The 16,719-nt window shown below is 37.0% G+C and overlaps 1 protein-coding gene across 2 annotated transcripts in view; it reads left to right on the plus strand.

The window, feature by feature from the left end:
• The first annotated feature begins 1,962 nt into the window (after window positions 1-1,962).
• The window catches only part of dapk2b (death-associated protein kinase 2b), a 40,175-nt gene continuing 25,418 nt past the window's right edge, over window positions 1,963-16,719 (plus strand). For both annotated transcript variants that reach the window (XM_067436142.1, XM_067436143.1), the window contains exons 1-2: window positions 1,963-2,085; window positions 3,173-3,365. In XM_067436142.1, coding sequence (XP_067292243.1) covers window positions 3,289-3,365 — 77 coding nt within the window. In that variant the 5' untranslated portion in view covers window positions 1,963-2,085; window positions 3,173-3,288. The remainder of the gene's footprint in view (window positions 2,086-3,172; window positions 3,366-16,719) is intronic.

A 16,719-nucleotide genomic window follows, 5' to 3' on the forward strand; every position in this document is an offset into this window, starting at 1 on the left:
TACATGCTTTACAAGTGCAGTTCATTATTAGTTCATGATAATTAATGTAGTTTACTAATGAAGCTTAATGTAAAGTGTTACTGTTTCACCAAATGTTTCACAAGAAATACCGCATACGCATAACAATAGATTTCCTGGTTTTGTGACCGTAATATAGGCTATTCAATTATTAAACATTGCTGCATCTAAAATCTGGGCTAAAATATACGCTTCATTATTAACCAGGAAAAGCCTTTTGAATTTAGTATTTTCCATGTCTTTCTTTACATTGTAGAGCATAAGAAACAAATGTATTTATTTATTTATTTTTTATGAAAAATTACATTTAAAAAATGTATCTGTCTATAAATGTAAAAATTATTTCAGGTTTCCGGATTTTTTTTTTTTTTTACCAAGCTTAAAAAGGGTTCTCAACTATGTTATGATATATAATAAATTGGTATACCATTTTACATTATGCAGTACGCTATATGGGTAAAATTGCCATTAATGGGTTTTCCCATTCAATGCAATGCTATACACTGAATCTAATTAGCTTATTAATGTGTTCTTGGAGCAACATGTAATGAATAAACAAATAGGTGTAATAATAGTTGGCAACATTTTCATCATAATATCTAATATTTTATAGGAACATTGGTGTTATGTAATTTCTTTAATTCCCCTTTCACTTGTTATGTCTCCTAAAATGCCTGATAAACACACAATTTAAGTCCCGGTGTCCTCTATTGAGCACAATGAATGCCCTGTGCAATGAATGCCCTTGTAACAGAAAGTCATATTTTGATTAGAAACTCCATAACAATTTTCCTGAGATGTTGATTTATAACAACCAATTTGAAAATTATGCAGATGTAAATGAAAATTAGCTACACAAAATATTATCATATTTCAATAAGCGAATATTTCCACTATTATTTCCATTAAATATTTCCATATTTCCACTTTGATCATTCAGTCATTAAAGACCAAGGAGAAGTTGTTGTCCTGGTGAAACCTATAGCAACAAAAGCTATAGCTCTGAAAATCCACGAATGAGCTCTTTACAGGACATTTAGACTAAATTTAAAACTGTGACGTGTATCCTTACAAAAGGAAAACATATTTACCAATATATTACTTGAGATATATTATAATAATTGTAAATACATGGAATAATATATTGATGGTATTATACAATATATTATATAGTCATGTAATATAGGCTATTGCAAAATATACAAATGATTGCCGCTTTCAATTGCAATATATTGGAAAATATAAATAGGCCTATTAAATCCCATAGGCCTATATATTGCCTAATGTAGGCCTACATGATATTTTCCAAGGTAGGCTACTGTAATATATTTTTTGTTTCGTAAGGGTATTGTCATATTACTTTATGTCTTCACTGAAATAGAATGCTCTCGTACAAGGAGTGGCATCCAGGAGGTTCATTAAAAAATATGGCCTATTTGTCGACTATATATAGTAGTCTGTTTTTGCTTATTATATCCAGCAGATGGCGATAATAGTGCAAACATAGTGAAGCAAAAACGAGCAATAAAGACAGTGTGCTAAATCATTTATTTAGTAGACTATCCCAGACTCCATTCATGAATATTTGATATTGAAATGATTGGCGAACCGGGTTTGACTGAATCAATAATGAATCACGCCTGAATCAGTAGGCTGTATTATTTGTAACGCTTCCAATGTATATTCTTGGTTTACTCCAAATATTATGTGTATTTATCAAGCTAGTCGTTGTCTTTCAAGCATTCAAGGCACAACATTTTATTATCTCAATTTGTCCAAAATATCCATTAGGCTACATAAAAAAATACGAATAGTTGACAAAAAACGGCCATTCAAGCCGGTGTGTTTGAACCTGTTTCATCTGATTCACTAAAAAGATTCGCCAGTCTGACATCACCACTGTGCTCAACAGGTGGCGCGTGAGCGAGCTCGAGATTGACAACATAAGCGCGTGCGCTCATTCAGTCTCCAGTACAGCGCGACTCGCGCAAGAGACGAGCTCGAACCCGGGAATATGCTTCAAATGTCCGCGGAATACAGTAATATTAGAGTTATTTCCTAAAAAAGGTAAGACATCACATTATTTTCTTATTTACAACATCAAATAAAGTAAACCTTTCTTGTTGTTTAGTGTGTCTTGTAAAACTTGTGAGCAATGACAAAGGAGGGGATGTGAAGACTTCCAATGCAAAAGCCTGTCAAAAATGATCATGATACTGAGTGAATGCTCTCCGCACATAGTGATACATTCATCACTTCAAACCCACTAAATCCCATCTTCAGCCCATTCAGAAGTAGCCTACCGGTACATAGACCTATTGGAGACTGACAAAAATGCTAATTTTAAAGAAAAACGTCAGACGGACTAGCTTTTGCATCTGAAGTCTTATGTGAATGTTGAATGTTTCTCATGGGGCCAGGGCTAACAGTGAACGTTCTCAGAACTTTTCTAACGTTCTGCCAAAGTTAGGAACAAGCGTTCTTCCTGCATATTAATAGAACGTTCGTTCAATTTTCTGAAAACATTAGCAGAAATATGTTATTTACGCATGGAACGTTTTCTTTAAAAAAAATGTTAGAAAGTTCACGCAACATTTGAAAGTAACTTTCCCATAATATTTTCAAACTGATCAAATGGAAGGTTTCCTTGAAGTTTGCATAAACAAAATTTGTTTTTTAAAACGTTCATAAAGGTTTTTTTGAAAATTAGAAAACGTTCTTTGTACACTTTAGCTTTGTATGCAGCTACAAACAGTAACAGTATGTGAGGACAATAACATGATCATCTATTATTAATAAACTTATATTCTTAACCTTTACAACAATAAAACTGTAAGGGCAGTCAGTCTGTCAGAACACTAATGCTGCTGGCATTTTTGTCCCTGGTCTCAATTTCACCTGATAATTCTAATGACACTGAACCCTCATTTTCCTCTAAAGAAAGTCATTTGATCACTTTTAATGACTTGATATGTATGCCAACGTTGACATTCCATACTCCTGTAAGCTAAACTTTAAGTGCCAAGGGTTTTGTTAAATTATCACTGCATTATATGTCCTAACATGGAAAGTGCAATACATTCTCTTACTTTCTTGTGAAGGAATGCAACGCAGCATGCTGGAACATGTGCTTATGTGAGTCTTTGACTTTCAGAGTTGCACCCTACAAATCAACAGAACTTCTCTGAACTTGTGTGTTTTTCGAGGGACTCCATTAAGACAGATTTGGCCTGCTGTCCCTTGTTTACCGAGACACAAATATCATCATCAATGAGGACATTAGGAATGGCTGTGTTCAAGCAACAAAAAGTGGAGGATTTCTATGATATTGGTGAAGAACTTGGAAGGTAAGTGATGTGATTGGTTGCCTGAGGATGTCTTATAATTGCTTCCAGATTTGATTTGTCATTGACTAGCCGGTGAGCGGTATGAACGCTCCCTTCAAAGTAATTGACAGGTTAAAATCTGGAGAGCTAGAATTTGGGAAAAGAAATCTTGTCAAGCCACTTGTCATGGCACTGAACAGTAACAAAATGCATCCAAAGTATTACATCATAGATGTTATTAAAGGGATAGGTCACCCTAAAATTAATATTCTCTCATCATTTATTCAGCCTTATGTGGTTTCAAATGTTTGTGTTTTTTTCTTCTGTGGAACACAAAAGAAGATATTTTGAAAAATGTTTTTCAATGAAAGTCAATGGGGTCCAACATTGTTTTGGACCATATTGCCTTAAAATGTTTGGAGAAACAAAACACAAAGACATTTATCAGTTATTATCAATAATCTTAAAGTGGACATGGAACAGAAGTTGCGATAGTCTTTTCTTTCCTATTGTGATCCGAGTGAAATGCTTCTCGAACATAAAAATGGGCAAGTCTATAGGGAATCAATTGGATGGTTGTGGTTTGCTATCGGTCGATCGCTTCTCATTCGAGTGACAGGTTGTCTTGCCTCTTGCCAGTAAACACATCATCAGACAAGAGATGTGGTTGCAAGAGGGGGGAAGTTGATTAAAGATTATGAGGACACATTAATTTTAAAACAATGATGTGCAAGGATAAATAATTTTTAATAAATATTTTTGATTTCATAGTGACTTTAACTGTTTTTGTTTATACAATGAAAGTCAATGGGGTCCAATCCCCCCCCCCCATTTACTTAATGCATGCACAAACAAAACACAAAGACATTTATCAGAATATTGTCTTTTGTGTTTCTAGGAGAACTATTCTTCATTATGTAATCTTAAAACCGACATATTAATGGCAAAATATAGGACGGATCTACAATCCACTGAAAAAAAACCTGCGGGCCCCCCACCCTCCTTTCCCTTGGCACCAGTTCTCATTCTTGAGTCATGTTTTGTTCTCTCTTACAAAACACACTCCCCTTAAAAGCTGCCCTAACAGGCAAGCCTTACACTCATTAATGCAAAAAAACCCTGCTATAATAACAGCATTTCTAGCATTTCAGCAGAAGGAAATTGCAAATCCATCCAGACAGGAAGTGCTAAACAGCATTCAGGAAAGGTGTAGTGTCACACCCAGGTGACTGCCGTTTTTCGCCCCTTGGCTATAGGTTGCAGGTGGAAATCACCCTTTGACACTTGTCTGTCAATGCTTTCTCTTATCAAAACTTGAATATGTGCAAGAAAGGCCATAAAACTATTCTCAGGAAGTTCGGAAAGGCGTCCTCCCGTAAGTCAGACAGGTTGTTCCCTTTTTTCACAGAGTCCTCCGAATTGAGAAGAGCAGAAAGACAGATGTTGGTTATTGTTTGCAATATGTAACAGCTCAGCCATCTGCCTGGATGGCTTTGTGTTCCGCTCTATGGCACAGTTTCTATGACACACCCTGGATTAGATGAGATACCTGACCTCGCTTGCAGGACTGTAACTGAGAACGGGACTGATAGGGCTGTAGGTTTACAGGGAGGGAGTTACTTTATCTTAATGAAGGGCCAGTGTTGTGTTCTCCAACATTTAATGCAATTAGACTTTTAGGCTACTTTTTTCTGAAGATCTCACATTTGATATCAACAGTTTGAGTTTTGCATGTTGCTTAGCTAACAACATAATGCTCTAATAATAAGCTTAAAAATAAATAGCATACATACTGGGTAAATATTGAATCTTAAAGACACTGAACTGTTTATTAGGTTTTCTGAAGAAAATGTAAGTGCCCATATTTATACTGCACAAAAGTAGCCATCACAAATCTAGGGTGTTGCTTTGTGATTACTAAGGTGTTCTGGGTTTTTTAGAGTGTTGCCTTGTGGTTGATATAGTGTTCTGGATAGTTATTTACTAGCCTAAAGGGCTGATCACATCAAGAATGATAACTATAACGATAACTATTATGGCAAGTTCACACAGCAGCAGAATATGGTTGTCAATTCTGTATTTGAATCCTTAATACGGTTACATTCACACACAGTATGGTTATTTACAGGAGTGATGACCACATCCTATAAGCAAACTCACCTTCGTAAATTTTCAGGACTCACAACACATTCTCTGAAAATTGTAAAAGGAAGCAGACTAGACTAGTTGTCTGTCACGTCATACAGTGCGAAAGAGCCGCTCTGATGAGGGGTTTAATGTGTTCTTTTGCTTTTGGTAACTTACAGGAAGGGAGATACACTATATTGCCAAAAGTATTGGGACACCCCTACAAATCAGTGAATTCAGGTGTTCCAATCATTTCCATGGCCACAGGTGTATGAAATCAAGCACCTAGGCATGCAGACTGCTTCTGCAAACATTTGTGAAACAATGGGTTGCTCTCAGGAGCTCAGTGAACTCCTTAGGAGCTACTGCATTGTGCCAAGTGTAAAGTTTGGTGGAGGGGGATAATGGTGTGGGATTGTTTTTCAGGGGTTGGGCTTGGCCCCTTAGTTCAAATGAATGGAACTCTTAATGCTTCAGCATACCAAGACATTTTGGACAATTTCATGCTCCCAACTTTGTGGGAAACGTTTGGGGATGGCCCCTTCCTGTTCAAACATGACTGGGCACCAGTGCACAAAGCAAAGCCCATAAAGACTTGGATGAGTGAGTTTGGTGTGAAGGAGCTTGACTGGCCTGCACAGACTCCTGACCTCAACCTGGTAGAACCCCTTTGGGATGAATTAGAGCGGAAGACTGCAAGCCAGGCCATCTCGTCCAACATCAGTGTCTGATCTCACAAATGTGCTTCTAGAAGAATGGTCAAAAATTCCCATAAACACACCCTAAACCTTGTGGAAAGCCTTCCCAGAAGAGTTGAAGATGTTATAACTGCAAAGGGTGGGTCAGCTCCATATTAAACCCTACGGATTAAGAATGGGATGTCGTTAAAGTTTATGTGCATGTAAAGGCAGGCCTCCCAAAACTTTTTGGCAATAAAGTGTATGACCGACCTGTGCATCATCTGAAGGTTCTACTTCACTGTTCTCCACCAGCGCGGCTCTCATCAGTTTTGAGTTTTATACTCGACTCAAATGCCGTGTCATGCTTGAGACACTGAAAAGGACATGAGACGCGAGTGCAACGGTTAGAGATGCTCCAGCTAGTGCATGTTTGTTCATTGAAGTGGCTGTCGGTTAATGAAGATTTGATGGATGAAATCGACCTATTGGTAAGACAACATCCAACACTGTTCATGTACCGCTGGGTAAGATTAAATTAATTTACATTTAACCATTTTAATTTGTAGAGGCACTGAAATGTAGACTTTTGTTTATGTGTTATTAACCTACACTGTTACATGAGGTGAAAACAGTTAGCTATTTAGGTTTGTACATTAGCATGGACTCACTAACTTTAATTGTAACTTAATGAGAGTATGACAACCAGGATACCTGTAATCCTGTTACAAGTTCCCCAGGTACATCGTTTTACCATTTTTTGTAGCATGAACACCATCAAACCGATGAGAGCTTTGGATTTTCCAATGTTTCTGTATGGCGCTGAAACCTAAAGATGTCAGAGTTCCGATCCCCGTGCAACTGATACTCAACTGCCATTGGCTCATCTGCGTTCGAGGGGAGGGGCTTACCAATAGGTAAACTGGCTCATTTGGATTCGCCATCTTTGAGATTACTTTGGTCACTTTCTCTATGGTTACTGGTTAGACAATACAGGCTTGACTCCCACTGAACATTCATAAAGACAGTATTCGAGACACTACTCTAAGTCAATGTGTGAACGGGACATTTCGAGAATAAGTAAATACGGATGTCAATCCCAAAAACTGACTGTGTGAACGTATATGCATCCACATTAACAGACAATTGTGTTATGTTTATTAAAAGCACAATTCAGCTATGTGCTCTGCCACTTTAAATGCTTAAGGTTGTTAAAGCAGGATGGATTCTGATTGGCTGTCAATGTTTTTTTATTGTTCATCAGCATGTTCTGAAAGTTATTCTAACAAAAGTGTTCTTCTTTGTCATTAGAGATATAGTTGTGGTGTGGATTTCCCTATTTTTATAGGATTCGAATAATTATTAGAACTTTATAGTTATAGTTATTGTCCTTGGTGTGAATAGACCAATCAAAATAGCCCATCTTCAATTCTCCAAAATGGGATAAATGTTAAAATTATATTTGTTTCATTGAGTATTTTTATTATTGAATAATTTTGTTGTATTTTCCCCAATTTGTATGTGTGCTATGCTAAGTATTTTTATGCTTATTATATAGGCCTAATCTGTCGTAATCTTAGCAACATGCTAACTTTGAACTGATGATATCAAATGCCAAACGAGATTTCCACTGCTGTTTATGTAGAGTGTGTCAAATCAGTCACTTATCTGGTTCTGTGAGCGTTACTTTATTAGAAGGCAGTTGCCTATGTAGGCCATAGACACATGACAGCAGCAGAGCTTTAGTGTTAGGTTTACTACCTGTACTTACAATAGTCACTTTTACAGCAGAGAAGATACAATAAACCTCATTTTGTAGTGATGACTACAGCAAAACGGACAAGGGCTAAAGGTTGTTAGCTTGTTAGCAATGTGTTTTAATATCAATCTGGTCCTTTAAATACTAAAAGCCTAGAAAATGTTAGTTCTCTTTGCAATATTTTGGTTTTCGTGTTTCGGAATGATACCTTCCTCCCCACAGACATGTCATGGAGGGTCAGCTGCGAAATACTCAGGCACACAGACACGTATCTTGCTTGTGAAAGAGGAAATAGCTCATGTGTGGTTTCACAGAGCTAGTGTGTGATGATCTGTAACACATTAGCAGCTGCAAACATGTATATCAGAAGAGGACGAGAGAGAGAAGGAATAATAAAGACACTTAAACGCAAAGAGTTGTTCACACTCACAAATTCCCACCAGCCGTCGTGTTGCGTGTGGGTTGGTTGGAAGAGACTGGCTGTCACACCACCGCATGAATCACCTGCTTCAGAAGTTGATGATGTGGGACAAATGAGACCCTTTCACAGAACCATTTTGTTCCTTGGAGGTGGGGGCCTGTTGCTGACAGGGGCTTTATTCAGAGATGATAGGAATCCTCATAATGGACTGATGACAGTGTAGAAGTTAGCTATATGAGTCATTGGACGTGTTTGTAAAATCAAATTTAGCTTAAAAAGAGATTAAATTTAAAAGTGATGGTGATGTACATCAAACATTTTTTTGTAGCGTATATAGTTGCCATTATTAACCACCTTAGGTTATAATAAGGTATGGCTGTACTAAGAATACATATTAACAATATCACACTGCCTAAGGGTTAGTTCACCCAGAATTAAAATTCTGTCATCATCTACTCTCGTCATTCCAAACCCATAAGACTTTTATCCATCTTTGAAATACAAATGAAGATATTTTTAATGAAATCTGAAAGATTTCTGTCACTCCAATGAAAGTCTATTCACCCGAAAATATGACACTTCAAAATATTCATAAAGCGATTGTAAAACAAATCCATATGAAGGGAGTGGTTCAATCCAAGTCTTCTGAAGAAACACAATCACTTTATATGATGAGCAGATTAATTTTAGGTTTTTTAATCTCATATAAACATTGATTGATCGAATATACTCCAGGGTTTATACTGATACAAAGCCATATGCTAATCGCTGAAGTAACCTTTTAAAAACACAAATTATTAACTAAAATTATGAACAGTTGTGATGAATGTGATCAGTGTCCATGGTGACAGATTGTGGCGGGGAAATAGAACATAGACACTCCATGACCGGTAGTCAGTGAAAACTAAAACAAATGGAACATAACTGTGACAATCCTTAATAAAATGTAGTTCTTTTAGATATTTCCTACTTTGCATTTGATTATTGAAGTCTGGGTTGTAGATTCAGTAGCATTGGTCTCCAAGTATTTTAGTATGACGTTATGTCCACATTTCAACAACTTTTAAAGGAATCAATCATCATGAAAAAAAATTGGTCTTGGTATTTTTTTAGACAATGAAACCTGTTCTGAAAAAGAACCAGTTGTCAGTTTCCAACCCTTGCATCATTGCTATTATTCTATCTTGTATTTCAGTGAGGCAAAACTCTAGACCATAGTTGTATAACCACTCTTGGCTTTAAAATAGCACACATCACTGTAGTGTTTTCTATGTAGTACTGAGTAATGCAGCTCTAACTAATGTCAGAAAATTTCATTTAAATTAATTACTCAAAACTACAAAATTTTGACCTTATAACACTGTTATATTTACAATTGCAAAGGTTTACAGCCACTGAAATCAGGGCGTATATGTAACATTCGACAGCTACATAATGGCCTCATTCATGAAACATGAGCAGAACTTCATTATATACAAGAAACAATTTACTTAAGAATGGTTTTATGAGTGATTTACCAGATTTATATTTCACACAGCCTCATTTTGATATTTTGAATCAAATTATATAGTGTCTAAATGTCTATAAGATTTGGATTTATGGATTCCAGTAAGTATATTGTGTAGCAGTGGCACAGATAGAGATACCAGTTCCAGCTAGTTTGTTAGTCGACAGGTAAGATAGACGAAGAGTAACACATAAACATAGTGATCCCGTTACATTGCTTAACTGTTCTTTTGAGTCAGCGGGCTTTGGCAAATCTGCCTCTTTCAGAAGCAAATCTATATTTGGATAAAACATTTAGTTTATACATCTGACATGTGCAACTGAGCTCAGTAGACGATGATGCTGGATGGCCCTCCTCAACAGCATTTAACTATTGTAAATTTAGCCACACTTGTTTTACGGGGGAGGGAAAAGCCAACTCATTTCATTTTCCCCTTCACTGTCTTGAGGTTAAGCAATAGGAGGAAGTGATGAAAGCCATTGAAGAAAGAGGAGTTGTTGCATATTTCAGAGATGATTTGTTTGGTAATGTCCTGTATATTTTGACAGATCTCTGCTACAATATAGATAAAGGCCATTTTATAAATATATGTATCTTTAAAAAAAAAGAAATTATGCAAATCATCCCCGTAGCAACAGATTATGCGCACAGCTTTTGGCTTCTGAGGTTTTTAGAGTTTTTTTCCATATGATTCTGGGTTGTATTTTTACTGGCTGCGTACTTATCTGTGAGTCATATGCTCTATATACAGAGCTGTCGTCATGAGGACAACCAGGTGTCAAGAGGCACCCACTAATGTCAATAATGTCTCCACCCATAAATCTGTGTTCCAGGCCCCTGTTAATTTAATTATTATATTAATGGGGATCATCTCAAACTTTTCTGCCATGTCAGAGTCAAAGTATCTTTATGAGTCATAGAGTGAAGACTGCAATGACTAATACTATAAGTAATCATGCTGCACGCTTGATAACATACTAGTCAAGACATTTTTGACTCATATTTCAGTAGGTCATGAAAGGAGACTATATAATTTGACGTGAACAGAAGCAAGGCTGTAATGGCCAGAAGTACGGATCATTCATTATGTCATGCTGTTAGATACCTGAGGATTAATTGTCCATGGTGAAACAATTGAAAGCTTACAGTAATATTACAGTAATATTGTGAAATAATATTACAGTTTAAATTAACCCTCTTCTATGTAATATGTAATTTATTCCTGTGATGATAAAGCTGAATTTTCAGCCTGTTTCCCCATTTATTTTTGTAAAAATTATATAGGGTCTCTAACGACCCGAGGTGTGTAACAATGTAAGTATATTATTTCTGCACAACAATAATTGAATCTTTGATGACTGAATAATGTTTGATACACAACGATGAAGTAATGGTTCAATCAGTTACCACAGTCAGAAAACAAAAGAATAGGTAGTATCATCATCAAAATGTAAAATGGCTCAGTGATTTACTGCAGAGCAAGTCTGAACGCAATCAAATATTAGTGTCACTGTCACTTGATGTAAATCTGGTGAAGAAGCTGTCAGCGATCAAAATATTGATTTTGAAGATGTTGAAAATGATAGCTGTGAGAATATGTTTGAGATGGCTAATATGAGTCAGATGCTGAATGTACTGGGAAATGAGCTCCGACGAGAGGAGTGATGATGATATAAAACATCTGCTCAAACAGAACCCTTCCAAGCTCCAAAAGGTAACAAAATATGCTTTATATTATTCTTCTGTAATTATTACTCTAATATGAGGATTATCACGACAGGTAGAGATCCATCTGGTTTAGATATACACTCACCTAAACGATTATTAGGAACACCACACTAATACTGTGTTTGACCCCCTTTTGCCTTCAGAACTGCCTTAATTCTGCGTGCCATTGATTCAACAAGGTGCTGAAAGTATTCTTTAGAAATGTTGGCCCATATTGATAGGATAGCATCTTGCAGTTGATGGAGATTTGTGGGATGCACATCCAGGACACAAAGCTCCCATTCCACCACATCCCAAAGATGCTCTATTGGGTTGAGATCTGGTAACTGTGGGGGCCATTTTACAGTGAACTCATTGTCATGTTCAAGAAACCAATTTGAAAGGATTCAATCTTTGTGACATGGAGCATTATTCTGCTGGAAGTAGCCATCAGAGGATGGGTACATGGTGGTCGTTAAGGGATGGACATGGTCAGAAACAATGTTCAGGTAGGCCGTGCCATTTAAACGATGCCCAATTGGCACTAAGGGGCCTAAATTGTGCCAAGAAAACTTCCCCCACACCATTACACCACCACCACCAGTGGTAACAAGGCATGATGGATCTATGTTCTCTTTCTGTTTACACCAAATTCTGACACTACCATCTGAATATCTCAACAGAAATCGAGACTCATCAGACCAGGCAACATTTTTCCAGTCTTCAAATAGCCAATTTTGTTGAGCTTGTGCAAATTGTAGCCTCTTTTTCCTATTTGTAGTGGAGATGAGTGGTACCCGGTGGGGTCTTCTGCTGTTGTAGCCCATCTGTCTTAATGTTATGTGTTGTGGCTTCACAAATGCTTTGCTGCATACCTCGGTTGTAACGAGCGGTTATTTCAGTCAAAGTTGCTCTTCTATCAGCTTGAATCAGTCGGCCCATTCTCCTCTGACCTCTAGCATCAACAAGACATGTTTGCCCACAGGACTGCCGCATACTGGATGTTTTTCCCTTTTCACACCATTCTTTGTAAACCCTAGAAATGGTTGTGCATGAAAATCCCAGTAACTGAGCAGGTTGTGAAATACTCAGACCGGCCCATCTGGCACCAACAACCATGCCACACTCAAAATTGCTTAAATCACCTTTCTTTCCGATTCTGACATTCAGTTTGGAGTTCAGGAGATTGTCTTGACCAGGACCACATCCCTAAATGCATTGACGCAACTGCCATGTGATTGGTTTGATTAGATAATTGTATTAATGAGAAATTGTGTTCTTAATAATCCTTTAGGTGAATGTAGATTCGGGTCACTAAAGACCTGAATATGTAATAATGTTTGGCGAAACAGTCATGCATTTAAGGGTTAAGAATGACTGAATAATTTGTGCATAAATTGGTTTTATAAATGTTGCTCACTGCCTCTTTTTCATTTTCTTCAAAAATTGTCTGCTGGTCTATTTCCGTTATAAAGCTCTGATTTAACATGTTAAAGAATCCAGTTTCTTCTAAGCTCAAGACCGGAAATGTAGGTGTCTGACTTCTGAAGTGAATGACAGGTGGTATGGATCTCTACACTGAACTGGCAGACAGTCCTGGGTAAAGGTGGCTATTTTAAGTACGCTAAAACACAGGCGGCTGCCGTCACCACAAATCTCCCAGTGCAATTATAGTGAATCTTTGTGTCAACAAGTTTGATGAAAGAAAAAAAAAAAGAATAGTAAAGGAGTTGGAGGAAAGGGGATCTGTCGAAACATCAACGCACATTCCTTGCATTCTTCCCCCCACTGCTGTTTTTCCTCATGCAACACAAACAAGATGCTTTGATGAAGAATCTGTTAATGTTTTCTCCACAAAAAAATCATCTGTCCAAAGTGTTGAAAAGGAAGTATTCGGCAGCTGTGAAGCGAAGGAGTTGAAAAGCTGTTATGATAGATTGTGTGGGAGGGTTGACAGTCTGTGTTCAGTTTGAGTGGAACTCCCTGGCAGGATTTAAAATAAATGACATCCATAAAGCAATAATATTTTATTGTTTTTACATGAAATTAGTACTTCCGGTCCTGCTTGCTGATTGTTCAATGAAATACCCCCTAGTGATGGAATAAAAACACACACTCTGTTGTTTTAAACGTTCTATTTAACTGAGACCGAAAAAGAATGCATTAACATCTGTTCCATGCTTTTGTCAAAGCAAAGGGCACAGTTTTTCATATATACACACATGGATACAATGAAACTCAGTGTTATAATGTCCCCCCAGGCCATCATTCTGGACCTGCATTTGAATATTGCCCTGGCGCCGTTCGGTCAAGCGCACAGCCAGTGAGGCCCTCTGGCTAATAACCAGCAGCTGTTGGGAGTGGAAAGTCCACTGAGACCTCCAGCCGTCAAAAACACAAACGGGCTTAGAAACAGAGACTAGTGGCACGCCTGCTATGGGATGCCTCTCTCCTTCCTCAGCTTTTCTGCAAATTACACCTCCGACAAAGCATTTAACACCACTTTCAAACAAACATAGACAGTTTTTTTTAAATGTCAGGATCAGTTTGTGAAGTGTTTGTTTGTTTTAGGGATGCACTGATATGAAAATATTGGCCGATACTGATAATTCTTAATATTTGAAAGCCACGACTTCACTGTATTTTTCTTTTTGAAGTGGTTCCAATCATGTTTCAAGCAATTCAAAACCATCATGGTGAACTGTGTGTATCCGAAGTGTCTCAGCAGAAGGAAATAATCTATTATTTATCGGCTTTAATATATTGGCAAAATGTTCTTATAGGGCTGATAACGATAACATTCAAAATTAACATGTATCGGCCGATACTGATACTGAAATATTGAGCTTCCCTCTTTTGTTGGAAAGAATTTTAGGAAGTGTTAAGATGTGGTCACATCTGCTGTTATTCTTTGATTTTTCACAGGCAAAATCTAATCATTTTATTAGGAATCAATGCTATTGAAAATCTCCTTGTTTTGAAAGTGCCTACTGTTGTGTTTACATGCAAAAATATTCCAATACATTTTTTAATGTGGTCTTATTCTGATTATGTAAGCCACCATCACTGAATATTTATTTACAACTGCATATGTCCAGATAAAGGTCATTTTGGGACATATAAAATATTTTTGTATAATATAAAATTCAAGTACAGTACTTAACCAGAATACCGTAATCAGAAAAATGAGGTGTTTTGAGCAAATTCCTTTATGAATCACTTCACACATAGGTTGCCTGCATCGCCATGTGTTGTGACTTGAAAATCAAGCGGCTATAAATTACATTCTAGTGGGCTGTAGAGGTGAAATATGCCTCTAATGTGATAAATGGAAAGAAAACATGAGACGCTGAGTTGATATGGTCTAGGTTTGCTTTTTCCCGTGGCTCTGGGAGAGACCGATCATCCCTCTGGATACACATTCCTGTTCAGACTGTTTTGGTTTTCTTCACATGTGCTGTGTGTGTGTATGTGTGTACGAGGGAAACCTCATATCTTCTAGGCCTCTCTGAGCTCTGTGCGGACAGCCCGACCCTTTTTCCAGGCGGAGGCCTCGCAGTGTTTGGCGTCCTTGTATTTCTGTGGGTTATAGGTTGTTAAACAAACATAGTTATCGATGTGGCCAATAGTCCCTACTGATTTAGCAATCAAACTTACTCGGTTCTGCTTGCCAAAGGCACTGAACTGTAATGCAATTCTTCTCTTGATTTTATTACATGACCAGAAAACAGCATTAGACACAGTGAGAAAAATGTCCTCTGAGTGAAATTTGTTGTTGTTGTTGTTGTTGTTTTTTTTAAATCAGTGTTTCTTGTCCCAGGCAGCATACACATCTCTCTGTCTTTATTATGTGTGAGATTTGGAATTAAACAAACAGAATGGAGAGGTGTATTCCCCTCGTCCTTGAGGCTGTGTTCCTTCTGGAAACAAAAAAAACAAACAATCTACCATTACTTTGGTGAAAGAAGCAATAGAAACAAGCTGGGTTGTGAATGAATTGGTGAACCTTACAAAAACACAAAAATAAAAAGTTATATTTTTTATATTGAATTATCGTTTAACAACTTTAAAAAATAAAACATTAAAATGTTTTATATTATGGGATTTTCCTCAAACCTTAATGCATTTGACTTTAGTAGTTTTGTAATTAAACCCAGTTAATAATAAAAAAAAATTAAAAAGCTAAATATTTAATTCTCATGTAGTACACTTTTTTTAATAAAATTATCAAATAAGCATGATTTAATGTAGTACACTAAATAGTACATTTCACAGACTAATGAAAACGACATTTTATTGCAATATGGTAATGAGAATTATAAGGGAATATGTGCTTAGTTGTCAAAAATAACATCAGTAGGAGAAAAAAAGATTTCTTCAGTGTTAATTTTATTTAAAGGAACTGTTTGTAAAAAAAATTTTTTTTAATTAATTACAAAATGACCCTGATATGTCACTAGACATTTAGCCTATAAATCTAGACGCACCCTAGTGGCAGCAAATCTAATCTAACCTCAAATAAAGATTCATACGGTAATGAATCAGCGTATTGATTCATGATTCGGATCGCCAGTGTCACGTGATTTTGGCAGTTTGACACGCGATCCGAATCATGAATCAATACGCTGATTCATGATCGTTTGAATCTTTATTTGAGGTTTAAAAACAAACACGGAAGAGAAGACAATGCTGAATAAAGTCGTAGTTTTGCATAATCTCTAGATGCTTCAAGAGATTCTAATTAACTAACTGATGTCCCATATGGACTACTTTGAGGATGTTTTTATTCCCTTTCTGGACATGGACAGTAAAGTGTGCATACACTTGAATATGCTCTCAGACTAAATATAAAATATCTTAAACTGTGTTCCACTGATGAACGGAGGTCATACGGGTGTGGAACGACATTAGGGTGAGTCATTGATGACATAAATTTCATTTTTAGGTGAACTAACCCTTTAAGCTTCCATAGGCATAAATTGAAAACGCGCCAGACTGGACATGCATCGTGAATGACTGTGCGGCCGCGAATGAAGGCCCGTGCAGCCGTGCTCATTTTAGTTTCGGCTTTGAATTAGCACCAATTTGGGGGCGGGTTTCTTAAATTGTGGGTTCATTAGCCTACAGTGAACTCATTATTCTTAATGAAAAACACAACAACAACACAGTACAATGAC

Source organism: Pseudorasbora parva, chromosome 25, assembly GCF_024679245.1.
Source record: "Pseudorasbora parva isolate DD20220531a chromosome 25, ASM2467924v1, whole genome shotgun sequence".
In the NCBI taxonomy this organism is placed as follows: Eukaryota; Metazoa; Chordata; class Actinopteri; order Cypriniformes; family Gobionidae; genus Pseudorasbora; species Pseudorasbora parva.